Source organism: Embiotoca jacksoni, unplaced genomic scaffold (assembly GCF_022577435.1).
Source record: "Embiotoca jacksoni isolate LCO1_2020_lvr unplaced genomic scaffold, fEmbJac1.0.p SCAF_8, whole genome shotgun sequence".
Taxonomy (NCBI): Eukaryota; Metazoa; Chordata; class Actinopteri; family Embiotocidae; genus Embiotoca; species Embiotoca jacksoni.
Window position 1 is genome coordinate 15018529 of NW_027185436.1, and position 19905 is coordinate 15038433.

The following is a 19905-nucleotide window of genomic DNA, read 5'->3' on the forward strand; positions in this document are numbered from 1 at the left end:
ATCTCATATGCTGAAAAGGGAGTTTGTGGTAATGTTGGTGTCCTGATGTGTAGGAGTTGTCGTACCATCACACGAAATGCCGTAGTAAATTTGAACAAAGATGAAAACTTATTTGATTTTTTTTTTCCATATACTCGTGCAAACTTGTATTACCGGCCTACGAATTATCTGTAGATGTAAAGTCATCAATTTGCAACCTGTGTACATATCACGTGCACAAGAGATGCATTATTTGCCAAGCAAAAATGCCTACATTTATTTAGTGTTTATCAAATAGTATTATCTGCTTGGTTTCGTGTTGTTTGTGTAAATTTTGGACCATTGATCAAGCAAAACCCCCCCATCAGAAAACTGGTAGGCCTGATAACGTTTTTTTCAGCTCAGAAACGTCAGTTCCCCTGTTTCCTTAAAATATTTGAGGAACTAAACTTATTTTTGAGTGATATGTTCAGTCATCTGATAAGGTTTGAAAATGTCCAAAGTCCATAAACTTGAGTTAATTCAGCTGTTTAATAACACAATACAGATGTAGTTGCATTTCTTTGTGATTTCTTTTGTTTACCAAGTTACTTATTTATTCATCATGGACTGTTGTTAGTACTAACACCATTTGCAAAGTGGTTCTCATTTACTTATTTAAAAAAACAAAACTGCACAATTCAATTCACCTTATTCATGGTTGTCATTGTTTACAGGAAGATAAAAGAGAGAACAAATATTTATTTAATTTGTATTAAAGACTCACTGATGGTTTCCATCATGGGCTCTTTAACCCCCAAAAAAAGAACTTGTTTTAACTTTCAAATAATGCATGCTGGGAAGTCTGCTCGTATGCTAATTTTGTTTCTTTAAAATTAGTTGAGTGAATTCTCGACAGCACATTGATTCATCGCATCATTTCAAGTCTAAAAGCCTCAAGTCTAAGCTACACCTGTTTATAAATGGTCTGAAAATAATTTCAAAAAGACATTTGAACCAAACTAGACAATTCAATTTCAAATAACTAGAAATCAACAAACCCACCAGGCTAATATAACGTACATAATCACAGGGGGATTTTCAGTCTTGCTCAAAAGCACCTCAGCAGGCCTGGTGTTTACTACCTCTTATAGCTTAAATGACGACCTCATTTGATCACACTGCTGACGTCCACCTGAGCCAGTGTGTTTGTGCAAAGTTGCGTAACGTCACACAATTCGCAATGTGCATTTAGTTGAAAGCATGTTTACGCCTTTGTTTTTATCCTCACCACTACCCACCCAGTTCGTTTTGAAACTACTTGGGTGGATGTTCAAGTCTAGCAAAACATGGGAGGATGCTGGCCACAGCCTTTGTACATGGCAGACACCAGTGTGAAGTAGAAACTCTTAATCACCTATCAATCATATGTAGCCATATGTGTGCAATGTCTTTGCTGGGTCTTGTCAGTTTTAGTCAAAAGATTGATGGTTTTGAACAAATTATTGATATTGCGTCAACTCCTGTAACCACTCGGACAATCTCCTCTGGAACAAATTACTCTCTCATCATGACAACAGTTTCTGTATCACTTCTCTTCTCCATAATTTACCAGTCAGTCCATGTATCTGAACCAACTCCCTTGGTCCAGCTTCTCTTAACAACAATAAGGATACATTACAAATTAAGCAATGCATCCTTTGGGTCCCTTAGTGTGGAGAAACCTTTTCACTTGTTGCGTACTGACTACAGCTATTCAAGATTTTGCTGCTTATTTGCAAAGATCAAATAAAATAGAAAGGTCAGGTACAAAACAACACAAGGAAAACATTGCTTCAATTCGGTCTTCAGTGTCAACTTGTTTATCTGAACTAAATGCTGCTCTCTGTGTGGAGATCTTGAACTTGGCAAACGCATAAATGTCAGACAACTGAGGGGCTTTGAGGGGCCCCCTGTCTCTCACAGATTCCTTAAAACTCCTGCTCAGCCAGCCATCTGAAGCAGCCATTGTGCTGTGAAGGGAACGGAGTGACTTGCCCAGGCTTGCTCCTACCTCAGCATGCATGCAAGTCCTAGGCAACCTGCCTCAGGCTGTGGCCAGCGGCACGCAATAGGGCTCATTACACACACACACACACACACACACACACACACACACACACACACACACACACACACACACACACACACACACACACACCAGTGCGGACCAGTGCAGTGGTGGAACATCATGCTGTAACCATGACATGGATACCATTGGGATGATCCACATCTGTGAATTCTAAAAAGTATTTCTCATTCTACGTACAATGTTTCCTGCTGACATGATACACCGAAGGTCACATGACTGTGTGTGTTCAGTTTGGCCACTTTGTTAGGCCCATTTTCTCCTTTCTTCTTCATGCCATACAAAGGTGTACTAAACCTTTATCTCAAAGTGTCTTGTACAGCACTTTTCTATTGCCAGTGGCCTCTGCTGTAGCACTATTGATGCAGCCACATGGGCACAATAGGGGCATAATAGGGGATCCACATGGTTCACCCCTCACTCTGTCAGTCTCTCTCCTGAGGGGGCAAACTGCTGATCCCAGGGGTGTGAAAGGCCTGAGTCAGCTTCATTTCTACAAACAAACACAGTTGGCCAAAATGTGTTGCCCCCCCCCGCCCCCTCAACACGTATCAATACACATCCGTACGTCAACAAACAACACACAACTCCCGACACACACAAAGAAAAGGGGGATCTTTGTCCCGCTCAGATCAATTTCACTCAGCAACTCTGTTCCTCCACTGTAGCATGTCAGGAGCCATAATGGGCTTTGACACCAGCCGTCGAATGACCACAATGACATCTAACTTTAGGCGCTGACCGACCACAATGGGCCTCTCTTTGCCTCAGAGCCTCTGCTTTTCTTCTGCCTGATCTCTCAGACAAAGCAGTGTTACAGAAGTACCAATTGAGCTTGAACAATTGCTCACAAAAGAGGCACTGACTTGGTGTTTCCAGCCCTCTTGCCAATTGTACTACATTGTGGACTGTGTGTTGTGGCGGCAAATTGGCATCATATGCAGCCATGCACAGAAAGGTCACAACATATTACAAGTCGACTTTTTGCTACATTTATTGATTTATGTTCATGAAAAAAAAACATTTCAGGGGATTTCAGCAAAGATTTCATGTTCAATTTTAAAATATTACAGGATTTCTTTTTCATCTTTTCAATAGAACAGTTCTCAAAAGTTCTACTTCAATTTACAGTGATGTTCTGCTTTGATAGAAGGTGGAATAAAATGTATTTTTGAGTTGTGCTGCATATTTCAGATTTTTATACTTATCCAAAAAGTAATTTCATTTAAAAAAAAAATTTGGATTTTGTGGACAAAAGACAACAAAATGTGAAAGACAGACACTCTGTATGCTTCTCTGTCCCCAGGATTCTACAAGAAAGTGATGGGTCACTATTGTCCCACATAAACATCAAGTACAGGTCCCCAATCTGATCTTCCAGGAATTGGAATTGGAAATAAATGTCCCCCCCAAACTATTACTTCTTTTCCATACCTGCTGTAGTACCTCCTACACTTCTGCAATACATTTCCAGGGCTGAATATATGTCCCACTACATCTTATACCATATGTTTTCTGCACCATGCTCATGGATGGCAGATATTTGGAGTAAATTTTGCTTTTTATATGCTACTTTTTTTTTTTTTTTTTTATCTGATCAGGCTGTTGTAGCCAGATAAAGTTGAATTTGAACCAAAGTGGATCAAAGAAATACTTGACCCCTCGTGACCCCATCTGGTTTGGTAGATTACTTCTGTGTTATCCATGCACATGTACACCGTTTTTTTATGTGCATGAGTTCAGAGGCCTCAAAAAAGCAGGGATTTGTGTAATTCTTTATGATGACTGAGGAGCCAGGTGTCACTTTGTCGGTGTGGACAAAGATCAGAGAGACAGTGACATAACCCCTTCCCATGAGTTAATCCGTTCTCTCCCTCTGTATCCATCCACTTCCATCATGGTTGCCATCCAGTCCTAGGCCAGTTCTCATCCAGTTTTGGGCACCTGGTCTTCTTGGCCCATACTCTGTGTCCCTCCAGCACGTCACTTAGGTGCTATGAATAGGCACGGCGTATGCTCAGTGCTGTCAGCTGGGCATTGGCACGTGTAGCTCATGTCAGCACGGCTGCAGCGCAACGCTCCCGACTGGCGTCACTGTCGGGTCGCCATGGAAACAGGGACGAGCACGGCTACCTCTGCTCTGGCTCCGTTCTCCAGACAAACTTTGAACTCTTTCTCTCGATCTGTCTCTTCCTGTCATCTCCCCCCTCCCCCCTCCCTCCTCCCATCTCTCTCCTCATCCTTCTTTCCCTCAAGTGTGTCTCTTGTTTACTCAACTTATGACGCTCAACAGGGAACTGGAGGTTTGAGTTTCTATCCATGGGGCTTTGTATTCATGAGTTTTTAAAGTCTTTGTGGTTGTTATTCTCATCGCTCTAATTACAGGAATAAAACAATGAACTGATCATATATGTATTTATGCCAGGTCTGGGCCCTCAACTTCTCACTGGATATTGTGCGCGTCTGTTATGGTTTCCTCACCGGTGACTCAGTCACCAAAGCAAAAGCCTCTTAAGGTTTCCCATTTACATGGGAGCTGTGACGTCTCTTCTTCTCCGGCTTCCTCTCATAACCAAACTTCTGTCTCTTTGTTATGCTGTCGGTGCATCCACACAGGCATGCCGTGTGGGAGTGACTGGCCTTAATGGAGGGGTGTGTGGATCACTGCATTTTTCACTGAGGACCAACTGTTTTCTCAGGACAAATGACCAGATTGCAGTGTTTGTACTTTCGCTCCATTTACCGCTTTGTGTTTAATCACATATCATTTACTGCGTCCTGGCTGGGACGCAGTAGAGCGGATCGGTGACGGGGACAGGTACTGAGATAAGCAAGACGAAAGACAAGAGATGTTCAGCAGCTGAAGCCTCTGCACAAGTTTTAAAGTTTTAATCTCCTGAGAGTATGCATGCCATTGGTCCCTGCTTCCGGAGTTTGGTTGGTTTATAAGCTTATCTAAATAGTGTAATCGTCTTTATGTCCCTTCATGTTTCCTGTTCTCTCTAAACATTGCAACATAGTGTTGAAACTATAGGTTTGTATACTGTAAAGGTAAAGTTCAAAATGAACAGGAGTTAATCTCTTTCTCAGCCTTCTCTCTCAAACACAATGTGTGCCTACTGATACCTGATACTTACGTGGGGAGTCATTTATATCACTGTCATGTCAGACTTCTGTTCATGTCCTGTGAGTTCAGCAAGAAAAAAAGAACAGACACGAATGAAGTTAGTCAGCAAAAAACACATGACACTCCTTTCATGAGCCATCAAGTGATGATCATGTGGGTGGGTATATGTGGGCACCCATTTTATGTGTGTTTATTTGTGGTGCAGGCCCATTAATACTGAGTGACAGAACAGCTGGGGAATGTGTTGGGTGAAGGGGTCAGCAGGTGACCACTCCACGTTCCTGACCATGATAGAAAAGGATACACTGTTCCTAAAGAATAGATTTTACATTTCACGTAGAAACCTTGTTTCACACAAATTCTGTATCCTTGTACTGTATTTTGACAGACTGAGCTTTCCTTAACTTGTCCAGACATATGCTGCTTTGATTAATGTCCAACACACACTCACACACTCACACACACACACTGCAAATGCACACCAGAGCTTAACTGAAGACCCTTTGTTAACACATAGCAGATTCAGCTATGTGAAATAGCCTTCTGTGAGGTGGTACTGCTGGGTACCATTGAAAATCAACATTAAAAATAAAACTGTTAAAATGTCATGAACAACATCATGATTCATGATTCCCCCCCCTCCCCCCCCACATACACATTTGTGTTTCCATTACTCCAGAGGACATCACATTATCACATTGACTTACATTCATTTCCTGGAGACATGAACACTATTTGCCTAAACCTGCCCCAAACTTAACCTAGATCTAATATTTTCTCACCAGAAGATTATGCCAAGCTTTCAATGTAAAATTTGACAATTTGTTTTGTAAAAGATTTTTTTAATATTACCATCACACACCTATTTGTGCATGCAGAGAAACCGAGAACACACACAACCTGACGTTTGATGGTTTTGAATTCGGGTTGTGCCCTGAAGACAGCCATTCATCTCTTTCATATTAACCCTATTAGCAGTCTCACTGACAGAGCACAATGATAAGGGTTGCCAGGATATTGCTGTTATTATTGCTGTGACTCTATTTTGAGAGTCAATAACTCTCTCACCCACACGTAATGAGAGGGGTGTTTATTTGTGAGAAAAAGAGTGGTTGGGAATTACAAACAACTAAAATTTACCTGCTTTGAGAATGCAGAGTGTAGTGCAATGGCAGTTTAGCCAAATATATTATTTTTCCATTTAGAAAAATGTGTGCCTGATCCTTTTAATTATCGCTAATTATACTGGAACAAAAATAATTGCCAAAACTTAAACCTAGCAGCAGGACATAGACATAAAAAGTATGCACAAACACACATGCAGTCACACACTGATACACTAATTCAAATCTGAGACAAGACAGACTTTATTTGGAAGACTGTCTGGAAAAGGCATCCATCATCATCTGAATGGTGCCATCTCGTATGCACACATGCACATAAACACACAAATGAGCACACACGGCAGCATCAGCACATCAACGTCAGACCAGCCAAACAATGCCCAGTGCTAGGCAACCATGCCATCCCGGTGCAGATGGCAGGGTCTGATCATGTTTATTCTACTCTAATTTAATGCATTTAAGTCCCATTGCCTACCCATGCCGACCAAATGACGTTACTGGGGATATGCAAGTGTGTGTGTGTGTGTGTGTGTGTGTGTGTGTGTGTGTGTGTGTGTGTGTCTGTGAGAGGAAGCGAGAGAGAGAGAGAGAGAGAGAGTGCTTACCCATGTGTTCACTTCCCATTTTTCCATAACTTAAATGGTAAAATATCAGATAAAGCCATTAATGCCAAAGAAAGAATGATTCAAAGCTGTCCCACTTAAGCCTGCCTGACAACAGCAATGTATTTATCTGAAGCCCTAAATGGGAGCACAAATTCCACATCTGGTTCTGCTGGTTATTCTGCAGTTTGCAGATTTTTCCAGCTCTCGGTTGAGGACTTACAGTTTGGAAATAAAGCTCTCTCTCCTGGCTTTTTTCACCTTAGTATTTCACCCTTTCATGTATCGGGTACACGCCTCAAGTGGTTAAGAAATGATTCATCTGATTTATCAGCATCTACCTCTGCTGCGTGACTGATGGAGTCAATGGCTGGACAACCGTGGACCGTGTCTCTTGTCTGACCCTGATTTGGGTACTACGCAAGATCAATCAGGCACACTTATAAGTGGTGGTGTGACAGGGCCTCTACTGAGGACTGGCGTTATGCATTTCTGCGTAGCACTGCAATTAAGAGTCTATTAGGGAGCTCGGTGTGTAACACAACGTGTCTAATGGGCCACAGTTGCTGGGAATGTGCGTGAACAACAAAGTGCTTTACCACTTACACATAATTGAAAGAAGATGTTGAATGTATTTTCTTACAGAGCAAGACTTGTAGTAATAAATAGTTAATCTAATCAATTTTGAAAGTTCAAGACATCAGAAAATTGCAGGTCTTAAATTTGACCAGATAGTGTTTTGTACCAGAATTTGTTGGAAATTTAAAAAATGAATGAAATGACAAATATTTCATAAATCAACCCATATAGTAAATGTACCATTATATTTCTTTCATCCATGGAGCCTCGACTTGAGCCTCATGATTTCCATAGAACCTTTTGGGACACAGTGAGTCAGTAATTACTGTAAAACTTCCCCTCAAATCGGAGGCCCAGCCGAGGCTGTGGCTCTGAGGGTGTGTATCTTGGCTACAGCTTAGTTTGTAGATATTTTTGTGTTTGTGGCTCTACCCCACTGCACCTCTTTCCACCCATTTTTTTTTTTTGTCATTGGTAAATTTTTGTCATTGTTTGCTAACTGAGTGAATTACAGCATCCAAGTTGTCAGGTCGCTCCACATTCCAATTAGCATAATCACCAGGATAAACTCCAATTTACACTCCCTTCTACTTAACCTGTTCCACCCCTCGTTGTTCTCGGAGCGTTTCTGCGCGTGATGCTGCATACCATTTGATCATGTCACTCACCTCAGATATTAAAGTCTATTTGAGGGTTTAAATTTCCATTTGAAATCTAATGAATCCATACTTACTCCAGATATTACAAGGTGCTTGCAACAAATCTTATTTCGGCATCTGAAATCATATTTTTTCACAATTCTGAATATTTGATTAGTACTTTTCTATAGTAACTATTGGTTGATGAAGATTAACACATCAATAAGTAAACTTGGATATTGTTTTGAAATTCTTCAACTGCAGGATCAATACTTTCCTCCATACGTTATTTTTAAGGACATACAGAAAGTGTTTTTCAACACAGTTTTCATTTAACAAAAGCAATAAACCCATATTCTCAAGTATATGAGCATTTAATGATATCTTGACAAAAACACGGTCTTAACAGTGGTTTCATATTCCTTGAAAATATTCTAAGATTACCAATGCAATAGTTTAAAGTGGCTACAATCTGTATCTTGCAACACCAAATTAAAAGGGAAATGTGACAACAAATAATGTGGAAATGAATGGCTCATAGTGTCGAACCTACAGAGTTTTACCATCAGAACAGTTCCCCTTTTATGGTGAGTTTCAGCTCATTATTTATCTGTTCGGCCCTTCATTGTTATGCTTCACTTTCACCACTCTTGTGTTGTTTTTTTGGCCACAGCAGGCAGCTTGTTTCAGCCCCCCCCAAAAAAGCTGTCACAACTGTGCTGTTTCCTAAAAGAAGGTGAATACTGGATTTACTTTCAGCAGGTGGACAAAAACACAACTCTGAATAAATGCTAATGTTGCTCCATAACTGTTAAAGTTGTAATAAGCAACTGTTTGCTAACAAGCTTGCCATATCAGATATGTCAATGCTTTGTTTATCGCTTGTTTGGGCTGCTCCCAATAGGCTCCAGTCGGTTACTGGAGGAAATATCTTGTACAGAATGAGCAAACAAGACCAAGAATCTCACCAAGCATTTAGTGCCAGCTTTTTGTGCTTTTGCGATACAGCGCCAGCTTCTCAGTGCTACGGAGACATTTCAGTCAGTGCTAAAAAATATATTTAAACACAGTACCCCGCACTACATTAACAAGTAACCTAAATCGAGTAGTTTCAGGATCGCAGGTCTTATTAAAAATCGGGCTCATTAGCAAAAGCATTTTCAAGCAACATTTACTAAGCTGCAGTGATAGCATTTAGCAGGTACAGCACCATCACCATCCCAAACTAATACATACAGCACTGTGTAAAGATTTTTCGGCCATATTAATAAATGAATTGCATGCAAAGTGCAGAAAATGAAAAAATAAATAAATAAAATCACACTTTGCCTGACAAACAGCACCAGTTCTAGGAGGTACGGGTGCGCACAGATTTTCACAGTACTCAGCAGGTGGGTTGTTACAAGCATCGTGGAGAACTTGCCACACTTCTTCTGTGGATTTAAGATATCTCGGTTGCTTCTTTTCCCTCATGTAATCCCAGTCTGACTTGATGATGTTGAGAGCACGGCTCTGTGGGGGCCATACCATCTGCTGCATGACTCCTTATCCCTGCAGGTAGTTGTTTATGACTCTGGTTGATTATAAGGTTGTTGTCATGATGCAGGATGAATTTTGGACAGATCCGAAGCCCCCCCCTGATGGTTTTGTGTCATGGATCTGAAGTGGATAAAACTTTTGCACAAAACTATAGCTATAATATACAATACAATACAAAAACAAACTGACAAAATCAATTTGTTGAGCATTTGCAAATGTTATCCAACCTAGTTCTGGTCTGTCTGTGTTTGTCTTTTTTATTCCATACTGTCAGTCAGCAGTGGCAGTTTTTCAGGTCTGTCAGTTCGTAGTACCATCCTCCTTCCCGTCTCAGTGTGTTTAAAGTGCAAGATCTATTTATATAGCATTTCTGCAGGAACTGGTTTCCTGATTGCTTCGTCAGAGAGCTGGTCTGTCTGTGGCAGCAAGCTGGAGGGGCTTTAGACTCCTCATCCCCCCTGGTAAGGCTCTATCCCAGCAGGCTTAGCGACAGAGGCCAAGGCAGCTGCCACAAGGTTGGATCGGCAAGGAATAAATTGCTCTTTCTCCACCACAATAATTAAGAAACACACACTCAAACATATTCAAATATATTCTTGTTGTGGTACTTCCACAAAGACAGAGAGAGACAGATATTTACCACACCTGCTAACCCTTAAGGACGGAACAGGCCTCGATGGAGGAACTTGTATTTTGGTATCCAGGCTTGGTTGAAACCCATAGATAGTTTGGGCTGTGCACTGAACAAACTTGTTTTGTTGGTTGTTCATTTTTATTAATAAGAAAGTGAGACTCCAACACAAAGCTAAAGGATTGAACAGCCGAACAAAAGGCCGGTGCCGTAATCCTCCCATGATGACTTCTCTCACGGCATGAGTCTTTTTCATATCATGGTCAGTGTTTCTCTCTGTGATTTTATTAAAGTGACACATCGGGGCCTTTCACTGAAGGTCTTGCTGAATCTATTTTTGTCTTGTCACTCTCATTCATAAAAGATTACAAAGTGTCTACAGGGGAGTATGAGCAGGAGAATGCCGCCGTAATACCATTATGACTTGACACACATGCAGTCCACATAGGTTCACACCCACGCCTGAAATCAGTTCATGCTGAGGTCTGATCTCCCCAACACTGTGTGCTCAGCTGTGTCTAACACCTAAGAGCCAACTATTGACAAGTACTGTGGCAGTACACAGCATGAGTGGCCCCGGAGCTGTGTACAGGACTAGAGAGTCACAGCAGTATTGACTCGGTTAACAAGGACTAAATGACTGCTGTTGTTTGTCTCCGTGTAACAGAGAACAGTGACGTCATATTCTCATGTTCTACCTCCAACTCCTTCTCGAAACAGGCCGCTTTGCACAGTTCGGTACTTTCTCTGCTCTCAAAAGTCCTTTGCTTATTTCATCTATCACTTTTGACCAACCTTTCCTTCTCTCCGTCCTGCTCCACTTAGTTATGTAATCTCAGTGTCCATGTCACTTGTGACCTCATATTGACAGTTTAGTCCTTCACTGTCCCTCTACTGCCAGTGAAGTGATCCACCCGAGTCCCGGCAGCTGGGAATCACATCACGTTTCTTATTCTGTGTTCATGTCTCTGCGGTGCATGTTTGTGCTAGCGTTTGACCGGGCCAAATCGTTAGTGCGATTGTCAGTTGGTACCTTACGAATTTAAGTTACATAACTTGCCATGTGTGTGGGTTCAAAACAGTCCCGTCAGCTGATGTTATGTGACCAGTGTTGACTTCAAACCAGAAAAGACTAGAACTAAGGGATTTAATACACACTCAGCCCCAGACTGACAAACACCACACAATTCCTTGCTGACCTGATTCTTCTTACCTTGTCACGATAAAGTGGGATTATGATACCTGGTTGCTTGGCGTGACCTAAAAACCCTCAAGTGATCTGAAATATGCAAGACCAGTACAAAATAGCAATACACCTCCGCTGCCTAGATTTGTTCTCAATGAAGGCAACTTCATCTCAAGTCCTGGAAAATGTGTTATGTTTTGTCTTGCATTGGTTTGCACAGTAATTGTGAAACACTAGTTAAAGGTATTGGAGTAGTTTGAGTCAGTTTTCATGAAGGGCCTTTGTAGTTCTTCATGTCATCTTTTAGAAAGCGGTACAACCTTCTGTTTCTACTATTACTTCAAGGAACCCGTCTATTTAGCACATCTAAATGCCAAAAATATGACATCATGAGAAAGTCAAAGTAACAAATAAATCACAGACACAGTTGGCCAAAAATCAACTTGCATAACTACTTCTAAATGTAGATGTCTTGGACTGTAAAAAAAAAAAAAAGATGACAAAAATATACTCAAAAGTACACATTATACATTAAAAATCTGCCGCATTAGACTGTGGACATGGCAGGAAGAGAAGAAATTACCCAGTATAATGAAAAAAAAAAAAGAGTTTGACCTCCCTCTGTGATGTTCCCATGTTAACTGACATGAGTGGCCTGTGTCTTGTGGTCTGCACACAGTAAGCTGTCACAAAGTGGAATTTCTCAAATGGTCTGTCTGTGGCCTACTCCATTCTGCCCTCTAGTGAACTCTGTCTGCGTGACTCTGTCGCTGCCTTAATTTAACCCACAGCCCCACCTACTGTTAAATTTGTGAAGTGCAAAATTAAAGCCCAACCTAAACAGCTTTCTTTATCAAATGTTTACTGGTGCAGTTACAGTATTTGAAACAATAATTATGTCAGACAGAACTTCTTTGTAAAGCTACATCCACATAAATATGCACGTAATATATGTGCAGACACTTTAAACACTTTGCATTATTTTGTTATATGCTTTTGTCCTTCTAACTTTTGTAACTATAGAGACAAAAATAACATTAAATACTTTTCCCAAAATATATTGCATTCAATATACAAAATATACCAAACTCAATGTACCAAATTCACATTCTTACATTCAGCCTCCATGAAGGCAAAGTCCTACGACTGTACATAGCGGATAATCTCACTCAGGTCATAGCCTGTCACCGCAAAGGCATAACCATCGCCGTCACAGAACTTGGCTCCGCAGATTTGTGTGTCCGTCACACACTCATTGTGCAAATGGGAAACCTAAGAGGAAATGAGGAAAACACAAAGTCAGAGTCTGAAAGAGGAGGAGGAGAAAAATGATCTGATGTAAGTTAAACCACGTATGTGCCTTGATTATAAACAGAATTTAAGAAAAAATGTATGTATTCAGACTTAAGGCCAATTACCTCCACAGTGTTGGTTTCTGGGGTCATAGTCAGGTGCCACACCCTGACCAGAGAATCCTCAGCAGCAGACAGGAGCTAAAGCACACAGGGAGATGGACAATCATTAAGTGGTATGCGATATGCTGAAATTATTCCCAAACCTGAACCTGAACCATCTGAACATGCTTTAGTCCTAAATAATCTTTCTAAATTTGCTAATTATTGTCTTTCACAAAAAAAAACTATTATCAACTTTATTTGCATATTTGGAAAACTGTAACTGAACCAAAAACATGTCTGTCTTAGACATTTGGTTTCTGCGCCTCACCAGTCCAGAAAAAGGAGCGATGTCCAGTGAGTATATCCAGCGAGCGTGAGCGTTGATCTCGGCGTGCAGAATTCCCGTGACTGCCTCATAGAGACGGATCTGGCCTGTGCCGTAACCTGCCACCACTGTACCTTTCCACAACTTGACAGATGAGCAGCTCATGCTGAGAGCGATGAGGAACAAGGGACAGCGGAAAAGATTATAAATGTAAGTAGATGGGTACAACAGCATATGAAGAGAGACAGATAAAAAGGAAAGTAGGAGCAGAAGAGGAGTTAGTGATGATAAATCTTTACTGTCACTATTAGCTGCACCACTTCTTCTTCTTTTTTTTTTTTTAGCTCAGTTTTACATAATGCACAAATTAATGAAACTAAGATACAATCAACGTCATACTCCAAACCAGGGATCTTGTTGAGCAGCTGAAATTCCTCCCCAGACTTCCACACACACATGGTGCCCTCATCATCTGTAGTGACCAGATTAGCTATGCACTCCTGAAAAGACACACACAGCAACAGTGTGAATGGGATTACGTAATTCAAAGAAAGGTTGTAGTTCCTAGAAGTATTTTTTTTTTCATGTATTTAAATAGTTTGAACTTTATCAACAAAAGTTCAGATAGACAGACCACAGACAATGCACACCACTGAACAAACACACACCTGACTGCCAGAACACTCAGCGGCCATATCGGTGATGGACTCCTTGTGCTCCTCCAGGACCTCAGACAGAGTAATATTACTTCCTTTACTGGGAACATCAAATACGAGAATTGCTCCAGACGAAACGCCTGAAGAAAGAGACAAGCAGACTGTCGAGTTTTGCCCTTGTGAATGTATGTAAGGAAATATATTTTACTCAGCACTTACCCACACAGATATAATGCTCCCACACTGCTGATATCCCTCGAGCAAACACTGCCTGTGCTGGGACAGAAATTACGTTCCGTGAGATTCAATACAAAACTCTGGGTCAATTATTTTCCCTCACATACAATTGTGTTTGCACATACTTGCATTCATAAACTTTTGTATAAAACGTGCATGTAAACAGAGATAACAGTGTTTGTGAGTTAGCCTGACAAATCAGAAAAACATTGTGCATACAGTGTCTTCACTGGAATTGTAGTTGTGTAAATTTAATTAAGTCAAGGTATCCTGAAAATGTTTTATTTCATTATAATAATAAGGACCTCCCACTGATGTTTTTAATTATGTTTGTGTTATGAAGATAGATCGAATGTGCTGACAAGTTTCCAGGAAATACACAATATACTCGTCATATTCTATTAACATGGAGAAATCACACCACATCGTATCATAACTTATTATACTGCATCAAATAGTACATTTGATTATCTTCATCCTACTCGGTGAGACAGGACATCTACAGTACATCCACAGTTTCTATGTAAAATTACCTGTTGGTGTTTCTGGAGTATCCAGTGCATGCCAGTACACCATGATGGAGCCATCAGATTCATATATCTAAAAAACAAAATTAAAAAAAAAAAAAAAGGATTCATATAAAAGTTAAAAGCATTAAAAAAAAAACACATATTAATTTGTTACTCAATGACATAGAGGCAGTATGGACTCCTGTATCATCACGATATACAACCAACAGCCATGACAAGTAAACAAGGAGCAGATGGAGCAGATGTGGCGGAGAGGAGCAAACCAACGCTCACCTGGATCCCCTTCTGAGAGGTCACCACCAGCAGGTCACGAGAGGGCAGAGCACAAAATGCAGCCTGTTGCGAGACAATTTCAGTATTATGGTTATGATCCAGCCAAATTCAAATACAGAATTCAAGAGCAAAAGACAAAATAAAACGATGCTAAAAGTCACCGAGCAACTTGTCAAAGAATGTTGTTCATGATTTTTTTTTTGTAAACTTTCTCAGCGGTTTGTGCGGTGGTATCTTTTCTTGTTTCAACACTGCACTCCAGATCACTGCAGTTAAAATTCAACAATAACTATGACCAATTCAATTTTATTTACAGAGTGCCAAGGAACATGGCCGTGATACACTTTACAAATAGAAAAGAACAATCGCGTTACAATATGCATGTACAACAACATGCAACAAATTTTAAAAAAATTCCCCTCGGGGATTAATAAAGTAAATACCTACCTACCTAAAAACCTGTTAGAATTCAACATCAATACAATCATAATGTTAAAGGAAATGTTAAAACAACACGCTGTAATATGCAATTCATGGAGAGCAAGGAAAGCATAGAAAAGAGATGGTTCGGGGTCACTCTTTAGCTTTAACAAAAAGTCGGATTTTAAGATTATTCTGTAAAATACTTCAACTTAAACTGGATGCTGTTTCCACAGGAGAGGAGCCCGGTAACCAAAGGCCCTGCCTCCCGAATTATTCTACTTCTGGAAACTCTCACAGCCCCTAAGAGGGTACGAAGACATCTTTAATATAAGATGGCGAGTAATTGTTTAGGGATTTTTGTGTTGGGAGCAGAAATTTAATAGTGCTGACTTTCAAAATTAGACTTGTTTGAGGGTGTTTACATTGAGGCTGGAGAATACTGATCTACAGCCCCTTTTCGTGCAGAGCTCCCCCCCACCCCGATTTTAGTGATTTAAAATGAAATCGATTATTGATACTGTTATGATAAATTGATCTAAATGTATTTTGATTTGGCTACGATAACTGAGGCTACACTTCCAAGTGCTGTTCATCTCCATCGATCTATCTGATAGGTGTTTTCAGTGCCGCTGCGGTCTGACCTGCATGATGAGCGACGTACTGGTGGCCACGTTGGGCTCCTTGGACTGCAGCTGACGGTGGGAATAGTTGAGGCCGTCCCAGGACGCGCTGACCATGTTGACGACATTGGCGTGGACCACCGTGAAGTAGGTGAGGTGCCGCGGGGCGATGCGCAGCACGCTGAGGTTGTTGTAGAGCGCCGAGGCGCTGTTTTTTATCTGGATGCTTTTCTCCTTGTGATACATCGAGCTGCCTTCTTTAAGCGGCGCCAGGTTGCCGAGCGGCGTTTGATCTGGTGTCACTCTAAAAAAAAACAAAAGGGTCACGGCAATTCAATGACACGTTTCCTTAAAAGCGTGCGCCGCTGGTGAGCCTTCGCGGCCGACGGCAAAAGCTCAATACTTAGAATTAGCAGCAAGCTAGGTGTGTTAGCGAGAAGTTAAGCAGCGATAACTACAAGTAGAAGAGGACGCTTGCTTTTGGGTGATGTGTGGCACATACCCTTGTTTCGGATTACATCAAATGTGTCGCCGTCTCCATTGGCTCTGTCGTGCTTTGAGTATTACACAGGCTGTCAACGTGGACGAAGCACCTCTCGGGTTTGGTTAGCAAATCGGATTACCTTCCGCGTCCTCCGCAGCCATAGAGACGACGTACGCGTACGTCCTACGTCATCTTTGCGTACTCGGTTGTTCAGCAACCGCACACGACACGCAACGTAGAAGATAGAGAAGAGTAAGGTAAAGTTGTAAATAAAGAATAATTCACTGGAGCTCCTGACGGCATAAAACTGGTAATTCAAAAGTAGTCGACTGTGCTGCGGTCGGAGGGCGACTCGGTCAGCAGTTTTGACCGTGTTTTAGACGCTTAAAACGGACACGTTTAATATCGGCCTCCCCCCTCCCCTCCGCGCCAGCGTCATAGATTCGGCTCACGGAGCTGGGGCATGTTTTATTGTTTTAAACAAACAAATCAAAGGAGAGCAGCCCACCCGACTAACTTGTGAAGAAGGGAGCTTCACAAACTGAAAAACGGGTTTATTATTTGTCATATTGTTGAGAACTCTTCCTTTCCTGTCTGGATGATAAGGTCATAAGTGATGTGAGACTGTTGAGACCATTGGACTACATGTAGGAACCAACTTACACAAATATTGTTGGCTTTCTAATATAGAACTTGTTTAGATTGAAGAGGAAAATAAATAGTATGAAAAATGGTAGACATCTGATGTGACACTTGATAAAAAAAAAAAAAAAAGTTGCTGTTAATTTTACAATCATAAAAGTATATCTCAATTTACAAAACGTTCTGCTTTCTTTGGTGAGCATGACTGGATATTCCTCATGCATTAACTGCATGAAAACGTCTAACTCTGAAACATTAAAAGTTTAGATATATTACTATATATATATATACTATATTAGGGGGGGTTAACTCCTTTACCCAGTGAAAACATCAAGTTATTCATTGTCACAAACATCGTGGTTTTCTACCACTTGATAATTTGCGTTTCATATTTCACACCAGCCTCTGAGCCAAGATGCCCCGCTCTGCATCCAAGTCCCATGCTGACAAACGTAAACCAAAGTCTTCTGCCAAGAAGACCACACCTCCACCGCAGGACCTGGAAGAGGAAGACATTACCCCTGGTCACTTAACTCAGGCCCAGTGGACCGACATGTTGACCCAGGACGAAGCGGATGAGACAGTGGGGGAGATCAAGGATGAACTGTGCAGCGAGGTCATGAAAGGCTGTTTAAAGGTGGACATTGAAAGACAGGTCAAAACAAAAATACATTATGGATAAAAAAAATAATATATCTTGCTTTAATTGATTTCCAGCATACATGTACATATAAAATCTATAACGTTGTCTTTTGTTGCCATTCAGCTTGCACCTTTCTGTGTATCCTGGGCGAAGAGCTGCCTCATACAGACCGTAGAGCACCACTTCCTGTGCCTAGATGAAGGAGACGGACCAGAAGAATTATCTAGAACAGAAGACTCTGAACCTGTGCCAGTGATTCCAGATGCCTGGGCTCAAGGATGTGTGCCTGTTTTAAACACTACCCATCAACCTCTTAGTGCGTCACCAAAGGTATTGTTGCCTCTTCATGCAGGTTTTCTCTTCAAATTTTGAAGTTATCTGAAGTCATGTCCACAGTATATTTTTCTATATTCTTTTCTAACAGGAGGCTGACACTGGGCAGGTCCCAGCGCAAAGAGAGCCTAGATTCAACCAGGAATGTGAAGTTATAGCCCAAACAAACAGCTTTCCAAGGCAAGCTACAAAAGAAACAAATCCCAGGAGGCCCGTCAATGACAAGCACTGCAAAGCACTTAGTCCTCTGCCCCCACCAAAAACTAATAGAAAGAAAAAGCAACAGTTTAATTTACCTCCCAAGATTGTTCCATGCAAATTACTGCCGTCACTGTCCTGCTCAACAAAAAAGGATGTGGAGGTAGAAAGTAAAAGCATGGGACAATCTGTTTCTAACCGTATGACTGGTTCAATATCTCAGCATAAGAACTCCCAACCCATCCCAAGGCTGGATCCGTCCTGCTTGCCTCAACATTACATTACTCCTCAGTTTGAGATTGTGGATAACAACAACACAAAACCCGACACTAAGAAACCAAGTGGACTATCCAGACTGGAACTGAGAAAAAACAAGCAGCAAACTGAGCAGACAGTAAAATCTCTGCAACCACTAACCAGCTCCAAGGATCAACCAGAAAAGTTTAAGAAGAGGAACGAGGAAGATGTCTACCCGAGGAAATTGTCTCTCTACACACACAGAAAGGAACACATTGTGCCTGGGCCTCTACGGCTGGACACAACGGTCTTGGCCAAGGGTGTTTCTCTCTTGGATCCCCAGGCAGTTGAAATGAACCCTCTAAAATATAACCATCCTCCCCAGTCCACCAAGCTGAGGCCGATACGGAGTAATCCAGCTTTGCCACTGCTTTCAGTTGATGAGTTTACCTCAGGTCCACCACCACTGGTCACCCCATTGTTTCAGTCCAAGAGTTGATTACACGTAGAACATAATGCGCCACACATATTAATACGACAACACGTCAGTGTCTGATGCAGGTGAAGTTGTAAAAAAACAAAATAATTATATATGTTTCTAAATGATTCTGGCTCAATCCAAATTTTCCTCTGTGTATTTGTGAGCTACTCTGCATTTGCAACACAGTAATGTGATATGCTGCGTTTTATAGAAACAAAATGTCCAATAAATAATAGCACTTTATAGATTGTAAATCCAATATATGCGTTGTCATTTCTTTGATTTCAATTAGTTTGTTTTTATTCATCTTTTAGTCGTACTGACTGTTATTTTATGATATTATACAAATCAACACTAATCCTTTACATACACAGTTGCCAGTTTATTAAGTACACCCAGTAAGCAGTCTAGTGCAATCTCGTATGCTCGCATGAACATGACAATGTTTTTCCTGGTGGCAGTTTGTGACGGTAGTTTCTTTTATTTTGATCACCTTAATTATATGAATGAGAGAAGGCTCATAAACAGAAACACATCACTGCATAAACTGTTAACATGCACATAAATAGCTGCTGCAAACATCTGTGACACATGTATAGCAATAAAAAAAAAAATGGCAACACAAGTAGGTAAATGTGATCGTCTTGATTTAGTTTCGGAGATTTTTTTGTTTGTTTGTTTATTTGTTACTTGATTTGAACACAAATGTACTGACTGCATGACTCTTGTTTGTGTTTGCAGTGCTGTTTGTAATACTGTTCCTGACACAGGGGTGGCGCTCGAGCAACAATCGTTAGAGTGCTCGTGCAACCTACCTTGTTGAAGCCGGTCTACGAGCCGTGAGCCAATCATCATTCAGGGCCGCCGCTTCTCACCCAATCAGGGGAATATTTTGCTTGGTAGCATGTTTCACT

At 41.1% G+C, this 19905-nt stretch overlaps 2 protein-coding genes across 2 annotated transcripts; one reads left to right on the forward strand and one right to left on the reverse strand.

Moving 5' to 3' along the window:
* Window positions 1–12363: 12363 nt before the first annotated feature.
* Window positions 12364–16605, reverse strand: wdr54 (WD repeat domain 54). The gene is made up of 10 exons (XM_069178468.1): window positions 16476–16605; window positions 15995–16277; window positions 14931–14993; window positions 14661–14727; window positions 14110–14166; window positions 13903–14030; window positions 13634–13734; window positions 13238–13400; window positions 12931–13005; window positions 12364–12784 (listed from the first exon to the last, which is right to left on the reverse strand). Exons 2-10 carry the CDS (start codon window positions 16217–16219, stop codon window positions 12653–12655), a joined length of 1011 nt encoding a protein of 336 aa, XP_069034569.1. The 5' UTR covers window positions 16220–16277; window positions 16476–16605; the 3' UTR covers window positions 12364–12652.
* Window positions 16606–16662: 57 nt separating this feature from the next.
* On the forward strand, window positions 16663–19243 carry LOC138191581 (uncharacterized protein C2orf81 homolog). Its single transcript, XM_069138473.1, has 4 exons — window positions 16663–16714; window positions 17502–17754; window positions 17866–18072; window positions 18167–19243. Exons 2-4 carry the CDS (start codon window positions 17515–17517, stop codon window positions 19007–19009), a joined length of 1290 nt encoding a protein of 429 aa, XP_068994574.1. The 5' UTR covers window positions 16663–16714; window positions 17502–17514; the 3' UTR covers window positions 19010–19243.
* Window positions 19244–19905: the final 662 nt, after the last annotated feature.

Coding starts and splice junctions, on each gene's coding strand:
- wdr54 (XM_069178468.1), bottom strand. CDS start 16,219: ATGTATCACAAGGAGAAAAGCATCCAGATAAAAAACAGCGCCTCGGCG. Junction 14,994..15,994: donor GTACGTCGCTCATCATGCAG/GTCAGACCGCAG, acceptor GTCTCGCAACAG/GCTGCATTTTGTGCTCTGCC. Junction 13,006..13,237: donor TCGCTCCTTTTTCTGGACTG/GTGAGGCGCAGA, acceptor TGTGTGCTTTAG/CTCCTGTCTGCTGCTGAGGA.
- LOC138191581 (XM_069138473.1), top strand. CDS start 17,515: ATGCCCCGCTCTGCATCCAAGTCCCATGCTGACAAACGTAAACCAAAG. Junction 17,755..17,865: donor AGGTGGACATTGAAAGACAG/GTCAAAACAAAA, acceptor GTTGCCATTCAG/CTTGCACCTTTCTGTGTATC. Junction 18,073..18,166: donor CTCTTAGTGCGTCACCAAAG/GTATTGTTGCCT, acceptor CTTTTCTAACAG/GAGGCTGACACTGGGCAGGT.